The sequence below is a fragment of the Octopus bimaculoides genome, chromosome 4, assembly GCF_046866305.1.
Source record: "Octopus bimaculoides isolate indiv1 chromosome 4, ASM4686630v1, whole genome shotgun sequence".
In the NCBI taxonomy this organism is placed as follows: Eukaryota; Metazoa; Mollusca; class Cephalopoda; order Octopoda; family Octopodidae; genus Octopus; species Octopus bimaculoides.
Window position 1 is genome coordinate 140,302,668 of NC_142931.1, and position 10,800 is coordinate 140,313,467.

Here is a 10,800-nt window from a genome sequence, read left to right on the forward strand (position 1 = left end):
ATATAATTGATCATCATCATCATCATTTGGAAACGTGGGTGTTTCATTCAGCATCCTTAAACAACCCCTATTCAGGGACCTTTTGAGCGGGATGGGCTACTCGGCCTGAAGAAAATTCTAACTGTGCCCCACCTGCGAGGTCATGCGCTGTTAATCTTGATATGAGATCACCGTGTCGCTCACATATGTTTTTAATGCATGTGCCTGGTGTACCCTCATCAAACGGGTTGTCATGATGGGTAAACTGGGCTTCATATATTTTACCCCAGTGTCACTTTCATGGTATGCACTGTTATTTCACTCAATAATAATAATAATAATAATAGTAATAATAAACACCACTCTTGACAGCTCTTTTCCATGCTTGCATGGATCAGACAGAATTTGTTGAAGAAGATTTTCTACAGCCAGGTGTCCATCTTGTGTCCAACCCTCACCTCTTTCCAAGGAAGGTAATATTTCCTCATGGCCAGATATGTTTTCCACAGAAGACTGAAAACTACATCGCCCGTATAACAGTGAGGCTCATTTACAACCAAGACAACAGCAAACACACGCACACACACACATGCATGCATTCAACAGGTTTCTTTCAGTTTCTGGCTATCAAATCTTTGGGGCTGTAGTGTACACTACATGTAAACTGTTTTCTTACATGACTCTCTTGTGTTTCATTAAAGAATATATTTGATTGTTTCTGAAAGAAATATGCTTCAATAAGTTGATCCTTTTGTTTTTTGGGTTTTTTTCCAGTCATATTATTGCTTCTATACACTGTTGTTTAGAGAAGGCATGAATAACAGTAAAAAATTGATACGTTATCAACAACAATTGAACTCTAACCTCAGATCTCACAATGTCATAACAATGTCATTAATTGTCAATTACCAGTTATGCTGCTTGATGTCACTAATTTAATACAATGTAGATTATAACAAAAGAACAGCTTAAATATTAGGAGAGAGTATCTTTAACCCTTTAGCATTTAAACCGGCCATATCCGGCCAAAAGTATTCTGCCTATTCTATGTTCAAACTGGCCAGATCTGGTCTCTCACACAAACCCTACAATATCATTTTAAAAATTAACAGCTACCTCATCAAAATCTCTTAGCTACATGATTACTTCAAAACAATGTGGATAAAAAAGCATTAATTATGGCAGAATAATGTGAACACTAAAGGGTTAAAGATCTTGAGGTGAGACTCTTACAAATGAGGAAATTCTTAATAGGGTCATGACTACTGGCTGGCCACGTGTTCTGTCTTGCCCAGCGGTTCTCAACTGGGGCCCAAATAAGATTTCATTGTTAAAATTTATGCGCAGTAAATTGGTTATATTTCTACATTACACAAAATATTTTAATAATTTTTTTAATACAATTCCTAATAATATTTAATCATGAAAATATAATGGGAGTTTTTAGACATCAAATGGGTATGGAAATTCTGAGTAAAATAAGATTCAAAGAGATCCGTAAATAAAAACATAGTAGAGAACCACTAGTCTAGCTTGTCGTTGGCACTGGAATACAGCCATGGTTTGGGTGCTATTTTATGGCAGGCATAAATGAGGCTGGCCAAGGATTACTTGGTGACAGACATTAGAAGATGACCTGAACAGAGTCAACGTTACATAGAATGGATGTGCAACAGCAGCAGCTGATCAAACCCAATGGAGGGAGTTTGTTGCCCAACATGCTGAGCAGTGCAGGAAGAGCTCAAGCTCAGACTTATAACTAGGACATTCATGCGATGGAAACTTCTGGAAAATGACACAATTACTTTTTACAGAAAAATGTTTGGGCAGAATAGGAACTTTGTAAAGGAATTTGATAAATGCAAAATAATCAGTGATATGATAATGCAATTTTTAGATTATGTACTGAGTTATGGTTTGTATTTACTGTAAATATAGAATTTTAGAAATATATGGCTTAGATTTCTTTGAAGAATGTTTATATCTAGTTTACTGTATTACTATGAGATCATAAAAGTAACCAAATATGGATAGCTGTATAAATTATCAGAGCAGTTCTTTCATAATTCGACATACCTCATCATTATTATTTTACATACACTTTCCAAGCTGACATGGCTTGATAGTCATTACTGCTCTTTTAGAAGTGTGTGTGTCTGTATATGTTTGTCCCAGTCACTACTGTTGGACAACTAGTGTTGGTTTGTTTATATCCGATATTAGTGGTTCAGCAAAAGAGTCAACAGATTAAGTACCAAACTTAAAAGATAAGCACTTGGGTTAAAATTTGTTTGACTAAACCCTTTAAGGTGGTATCCCAGTATGGCCACAGTCTAATGGATGAAACAACTAAAAGATAAACAATACAACTGTCAGACAATTCTCTCTGAATTCATGAATTGTCTTACCAAAGCATTCTGTACTGTCTGATCTGAAAGCTAATGTCTAAAAATAAATCTGAAACAAAATGTTCATCGTTAGAATTCTCTAAAACAATGTTAGAATTATATCATAATGAAATATAAATTGCTGTCTTTCTATAATTAAATCCATTCATTGAAATATATAAATAAAGATAATTATCATAAGATTTTAATTGGGTCACATTACAATTAATTGATTCATTTAGTTGAATATGTACTTCACAGTAAAACCTCCAGAATTATAGAAATAATATCATTTAGATGTGGTACACAAATTTCATTTTTGTATTTAGCCTCTTTCTTTTAGTTTCTGAGATCAAATTCCATATAGGTCAGCTTTCTCATTTATTCGTTTGGGTTTAATAAAATAAGGTATTGGGCAGAATGTGTGTGTGCATGCATTTCTCCATTTATGTCCCTGAAGCTTAGCAGCTCAACAAAAGTATCTGATAAAACAAGTACCAAACTTTGTTCAACTAAAATCCTTCAAAGTGGTGCCCCAGTATGGCCACAGTCAAATGACTGAAACAAATAAATGGAGAACTTTGTCCAATTGTCTATTTATTGTGTTTGCTTTTTCACTCCATAATCTTGTCTCTTGTTTTCATCTTACTATTTTCCCCTTTTACATTCTGCTTTTCTGTTTATACATCTGTTCATGTTTCTTTCTTTCTCCTTCTAAATTTCTCTCCCACATCTTCTCTGATCTTCATCTCTATTTCAGCATCATTGAAAATTCTAATCACATGTACATGTTCCTTTACCATTGTTATTTAATCATTATAAATGTGTCTGTGTGTGAATATATATTTTCAAGGCAGAATTCTGAAACTTGCCGTCTTATCTTCCACTCCAAACACAGAAGTTAACTGGTATGAAAGATAACCTAATTTTGTATGGCACAAGAAAAGTTTTCAACTGTTTTTGTTACTCTGTCCCTGCTTTTGATTGCATATATATATATATATATATATGTGTGTGTGTGTGTGTGTGTGTGTATAACAAAGAATGAATATAGCACAACTTTGTAATTAGTTACAATTGTTTCTGTACCATTCCATTTTTAACCACATTGCATCAAAATGATTTTGAGTGAAAAGGTACCCAGACTGTTGTGAGGTCATTTTTTTTCTTTTGTAGCACCAGTGTTGTCTCATCCATGGCAACACTAAGGAATCTGGTCTTCCCTACACCTCTTTTCTGTACTGTTTCTACATGTTCATTCCTTTCTTTCTTACACAACTGAGAGGAGCCAGAGTGGGACTATGAAAAGATTAAAAGAAGAGATGAACCAGAGTGATAGGAGCAAGAGGATGATGGAAGAGAGGGAGTGAAAGAAAGAGAGGGTGTAATAAGCAGCTACATGATGTTGGTTGGTAAGGAGGTTGAATTAAAACAGCATGAGAATTGTAATGGCAAAGGGAGAAAGTATTAGGTGGCAGACAGATTGATAGGAGTATTAGAAGTAAAAAAGTGTGATGGATGTCAACAATAAGTGAAAGAGGAGGAAATGGTGTGTGTGTGTGTGTGAGAGAGAGAGAGAGAGAAATTAATGGCTTGCAATAGAGATGGGTGATAATAAGAAGGGTTTGCAAAGAGACGTTCAATGTGATACAATCCCTTGTTACACAACCAACATGATGGAAGAAGCTGAAGTGTTTTAGTGAGACACATCGGAGTCTATCTTGCTTGAGAAACTACATCTGCCTGCTTCTATGTACTCTTATTTTTCTTCAAACATGTGTTTATCTCAACACATAGCTTTTTGCATGTCTCTATTTCTCTATAATAATAATAATAATGCTGCTTGTTTGATTTAATATATAATCACAGAAATATGAATGTTTTTGATTTTCTTATATGTTTCTCAAAATATATATTTTAATGCATAAATATGTGTATTTAGGATAATGTTATGTATTAAGGTTGTAAAAATTCATGTATACTATTAATTTGAAAGTTTATGTGTGTGTGTGTGTCTGTGTATACACTCATCCACATACCCATTTACCATTTACCTCAAATATATAGTTGTATATATATATATCCATCTATTGTTTTCATAATCGGTCATAATGTCTCGCGTTTAAGATGATTCCCATGCTTTCCCTGATGAGAAGGTTACAATTTTAATATCAAAGATCCCTATGGATCACACAGGTTGTAATCCTTTGAAACATATGTAGGAATAAAGTATGCAATTATAACATGCGTTTTCTCCATTCCTTAAATTCTTAAATATACTCAAATACCCAAAATTTCAAGGAGTTCCTGCCTTAAAAACAGGAACTAAACCACAGTTATTTTGTGTTCTTTGCTACATTGGTTTCTATTAACCCATTTATTCTATCAGAAGAATTTTTATTCATTAAGATAGAAGAAATACACATAATTATATATATATATATATATATATATATAATGTGCACGTGTATATGTTATTTATATGTATATCTGTGTTTATGTGCATACATAGGTATATATAATCCCATTATGGTGACAAAGAATGAATTTAGCCCATGTTTATTAGTAGTCATAATTGTTTTGACATCACTCCGTTTTTCTAATCATTGCACATAAATGATTTTATGAGAAAAGTTACTCAATATTTGTGGTTAATTACATTGGAGTGGTACTTCATCAGGCTTGAATCAAAAGGTTCACTATAAGCATACATTCATTCACTCACATAAAGATATAAATATATTTTCAGAGAAATAGGCATTTACATGGACACACACATAGTCAGCAGTTTAATTATCAAAATGACAGGGAAGTTGAAATCCTCATATCCTGATTTTGGTGAAGTTCCATTCTATATTTATCCAAAGAATATTTACCAAACTCAACTCATGGTCATATGAACCATTATTAGCATCAAGTTGAGCTTGCTTCGATTTGCTCAATATGCTACCTCTTTTTCATCTTGTATAGCATTTGGGAAGTCAATAGAGCAACATATTGTGTTCATAAAAAAAAAAATAGACGACAAAGGTTTTTTTCTGAACTTCTTAACCCATGTACAACCATGTTGAGATGTTCATATGAAAGACATTTAAACACATTTATATATCTTAGCAAAGATATATCACTTCCAGTCAAAATGAACACTCAAACACACACTTCCACATGCATGCACACATATATATAACAAGTTTGTATTATATTTGGTGACACGATTGGACAACCCATTGTATGTTTTCAGAGTGTAAAATATTCACAGTATATGTTTGTGTATAATGTTTGTATGTATAATTTGTTATCCTTCTCTATTTAAAGCTTCCTCAAACAAGTGTTCTGAACCTCTATGATCAACACACAGAAAATAGCAAATCAATAACCTCTGTACCAAATGCTTTTCGGATTAAGGCAGCTGATCCACCACAATTCCTCAACGAGGATGAGGCTAGACAGTGGGCAAAAGACCGACAGAAAAAGGATAACCATAATTTGAGTAAGTTGACGCTATTCATTAGATAATTACTATTTTTAAATCTCACAATGTGAGATATTCAGCAACAGTACTTTGTAGTAAAGATCGTTTGCCAACATAACATGGCAGTCCTGGTTTAGGACTAATGTTGCTGTAATTTAGCCCCAAGAGACATTGTCTCCAGCTGGCTATACGACACGATCTGTGTCCTTATATTTTCGAACAAGGGAATCACAATATACAGATATTGTTTTGAGCTGAGTGGAGGTGCTAGATTCTCTTGTTCAAAAATATAAGGACACGGATTGTGTCATATAGCCAACTTGAGATGATGTCTCCTGAGGCTAAATTACAGCAACATTAGTCCTAAACCAGGACTGCCATGTTCTGTTGGCAAACAATCTTTACTACAACACTATTCATGTTTAAAATTCTGTCATGGCTCCTTTTTATTTTCATATGTACAAATTTGATTATAACCTGTTGTGCATTGGTCGGGCTGATGAATGTTGGTAAACCTATTATACACATTGTCTAAGGTCTGTTGGTCTACCTCTTATATAGTTGTCTAAGTACAGGTTCACAAAGGTGTTGTGTTATTGTCTGTGCCCTATCCAAAGTCCTTCTGCTTGATAAGGTTGATGATATGCCAGTCAGCAACCAAGTGAGCAATGTAAGAGCAGCTTATCGATATGGAATACATTCTGTTATGTAGTATAGTTGTACAATAATAAACTATCTAGTAGTGAAAGCTTGTTGCATGTATTTTGCTATCTGGTTTTTACAGAAAATATTTTATAGAATTAGAACAACTCTTCTTTACGGAGTTCCCAGAGTTCAACTGATCCTTGAGAGTAATTCATTGCTTGCAACAAACTTCAAAAATTTCTTTAATGTGCTGAGAGTTTCAGTTCTTTACATCCTTGATCCAGAAGTACCATGCTTTCACTAATTGTTTTGGCTGTCCACGTAGCCATAATTAGGGGCTAACACATCTCAGCTTTCACACCCTTTACTGAAAGGATTATCCAGGATGTGGCAGCTACAGAGACAGGAGCCTGCTATCTGTGTTTGCATGGATTGACCTATTTACAGATTACATCTTTTAGCTGTTCATGGCTTTACAGAATGGTGTTCATTGCTCAAGGATATATTCACCTGCTTACATAATTTATATAATTAATTAGCTTGCTGACCAGAATTCCTATTTCAAATTACATCAGTTCATATGTAGTGTCTACTTTCTGATAAATATTAACTTTGTTCAAAATTTATAATTCAAATTTTATTTATTATTATTATTAGGTAATCACACAGAAACATATTAACATATGTTGCTTGAGAATCAAGAAATGACTATTCTGTTTCTAGATAAATCTTTATGTATTGATCTTGTCTATAAGACTGGATGACAGGTGATATAATAACAACAGAGAACCAGAATAACTAGCTTAAAAATTTAGCTTCAGCTTTTTAGGTCTTTAGTTCAAACACTGACTATGGCTTTCCTTCCTCCAGCATTAATAAAATGTAAAACAATAATATGTTGGTCTTAATTCAGTTAATGCCATTTCTTATCTATTTCCTCAAAATTGCACTTGTGTCTAAAGATAAATGAATATTAGGAACTGGTTTAAACAATTTATATTCTATTTTTTTCAGTTGAACGGAGAAGAAGGTTTAATATCAATGACAGAATTAAGGAACTTGGAACACTCCTACCCAAAAACAGTGACCCGTAAGTAAATTCTCACTGCATTTTATTGGAAAAATGCTAAAGTAAAGAAATTCATAAAATTGTTTGTCTAAAAGGAGGATTTTTCTAATGCAGAAAAAAATCTGACTCCTTGATCATTTGACTCAATTTTTTTTTTTTTTGGCTTCATTAAATTCCCTTGTTATTAGACTTAATGATGGACACTAGTTGGTTGTTAGTATCAAATTGGTTAATTATCTTAGCAATAGTGCCAAATTTTATTATTGTTTTTTTTTTCTTTTGTAATTGATTTAATCCTTCTGTTTCTGCAGTGACACCCGACAGAATAAAGGTTCCATTTTAAAGAATTCCGTGGACTATATTCGAAGACTTAGAAAAGATCAAGATAAAATGCACAACCTTGAAGAAAAAAATAGATTGTCAGAGACAAACAACAGAAAACTTATGCTAAGAGTACAGGTAAGTTAAGATTTACAAAATGTTCTGAATTTGATTTTTTTTTTTTTTGTTTTCATTATTTTGCATGGCATAGCCTGGTAGTCATTCTATCAGTCACTTTTGTTGAATCATTAAGTTACAGAAACATAAACAAACCAACACTAGTTGACAGGTGGTGGGCAGGGAGACAAACTCGAAAGCACACACAAACACACACAATTTCCAACTACTAAATTCATTCACAAAGCATTGGTCAGCCTGGGGCTATAACAGAGGACATTTGCCCAAAATGCCACACTGTGGGATCGAACCTGAGAATGTGTGGTTGCAAAGCAAACTTCTTAACCACACAGCCATGCCTGCTGTTATAGAAATTGTGTTAATTATGATAATTGTATCAATATTAGTGATGTTAGTTTTCTCTGTATGATTGCCTTTTTTTCTTTTACAGCATTTGGAAATGTTGTGTAAGTCTCACGGAATATCAACAGGTCTCCCTAACGACAGCAGTAGCTTGGCAGTCTTTGCAGATCTTCTCACACCACCTTGTGGAAAATCCGATACAGATTTGCTTTTGGACCAAGTCAATAATGGTTTTTCCTCTGTTGGTAGCAGTGCTATGGACGAAGACAGCTCACCTGTCAGCGGAGATCCCATGATGTCATCAAATCCCGTCAGTCCATCAATGGATGAAGATGATGACGAACTCATGTAAAATCCTCACAGCAAAATTACGGAACATTTTGTAAAAATGAAAGAAAAAAAAAGATTTTTTAAATGTCAAAGAAAAGAATAAAGAAAGAATACCAAAAATATGACAAAAAAATAATAAAATAGAAATATAAGAAGCAAAAAGAAACACAGAACCAGAGACATTTCTTTTGCTTCTCTTCACTCTTTCTTTCTTTACTTCCTTTCCTTAAGTGGATTATTATAAAACAAAATGTCTTGACTGTAAAATACAATTGAAATTTATGGACATCATACTGAAAAAAATTCATGTTATTTTTGTTTCCAATATTGTACAAAATATTTCCAAATTTTCTGTCAACTTCTTTCAAAACATTATTTTATTGAATTTTTTTTTTTTTGAAAACAATTTTTTCCTTTCATATTTTTCAAATTTTTTTTTTTTAAAGAAAAAAAAAAATACTCCCCCTCCTCTCAAAAAAATGACTATTTCACAACTAACAGTTTGTATTCTTATCAAACTGTAAATGAGAGAAACACAACTTCATCAAATATACACACCACAATCCCACGTTTGAAATTTCAAATGAACACACCCATCTTTACAAGAAAGAAATCGAACCATATATAAATCATGTTATGGACATAGGAGAGATTTTGTATTTATTTCTGTGTTTTTGTATTTATATGTATGTATATGTGTGTGTTTATGCCTTTGTGTATATATATATATATATATATTCATAATATTTATATATAATAAACATATATATTGATATATACACACACACATATATATATATACACATGCACACATGTATATGGTCTCTATTTTAATCTGTTTCTCATTTTAAAATCCTTATTTCCATCTTCTTTCTTCTATTACTACTACTACTATTATTCCTGCTACTACTACAGTGTTATTCTTTTCAAGACCCTTGTAAGTGTTGCAGTGCACGCCACCAATGATAACCACCAAAAACCCAAATCACTGACCATAAGCCAATTCAAACCTCATATTTTTTCTGTTATCATCAACATTTACCTGGCGATTTTTTTATTTTACCCATCTATCACTATGGCTACCCACCACCCCAGATCATACAATTTATACAAAAACAAAATAGAACAAACAGTTACTCTTCAAGAACTATGATGTCTACTTCTGAAGTAAGAATTTCAAGAAGGTTTTGATAATATGCTGTCACATGCAATCTACACTAATTCTTCACTATTTGGTCCTGCTGACATAGTTTCTCTAAACTACAAAGAGTAGAAGATATACCATAATGTGTTGTGCTTGATATCATTTTATGATTTCTTTGAAAAATCATTGATGTCATTAAACCATATATGTATACTTATAAATTGAGGATATAATCATTTTAATGATTATATTAGTGGCTAGCATATAAAAACGACCATATCGGTAAAATTAATTTTTTAGTATATAATTATATACTTTAAAAATATGTATATCTATCTGTATGTATGCATGTTTTCCAGAAATATGTATGTATGTATGTTTTCCAGAAATATGTATATATGTATGTTTTCCAGAAGGTGATAAATTCAAAAGAAGTTATCTCAGGCCATTTAAATTAAGTACCCAAAGATAGGCCTTAGAGTGAATAAAATATCTAATCTATAATTGTTATTCTAACTAAATATATTTTATCAGAATATGATTATGGATTATATATGCAAAACAGATACACATAGACAAATGCAGAGGTACATATTTACATTAGTGCATCTCTCTCTTTCTCTCTTCATATATATATATATATATATATATATACACATGTATACATACATATACATACATATACAGATATATATATATATATATATATATATATATATATATATATATATATATATATATATATATACAGATATATATATATATATACAGATATATATATATATATACAGATATATATATATATATATATATATATATATAAATATACATATACAGATATATATATATACATATACAGATATATATATATACATATACAGATATATATATATATATATATATATATATATATATACAGATATATATATATATATATATATATATATATATATATATACATATACAGATATAT

At 31.9% G+C, this 10,800-nt stretch overlaps 1 protein-coding gene across 2 annotated transcripts in view; it reads left to right on the top strand.

Moving 5' to 3' along the window:
- Positions 1-9,754, top strand: part of LOC106872781 (microphthalmia-associated transcription factor) — a 97,566-nt gene extending 87,812 nt beyond the window's left edge. The window contains exons 5-8 of one of the 2 annotated variants that reach the window (XM_052967524.2): positions 5,682-5,856; positions 7,498-7,573; positions 7,864-8,011; positions 8,442-9,754. In XM_052967524.2, coding sequence (XP_052823484.1) covers positions 5,682-5,856; positions 7,498-7,573; positions 7,864-8,011; positions 8,442-8,705 — 663 coding nt within the window. In that variant the 3' untranslated portion in view covers positions 8,706-9,754. The remainder of the gene's footprint in view (positions 1-5,681; positions 5,857-7,497; positions 7,574-7,863; positions 8,012-8,441) is intronic. The other variant, XM_052967522.2, reaches the window with a different exon arrangement.
- The last annotated feature ends 1,046 nt before the right edge of the window (positions 9,755-10,800 follow it).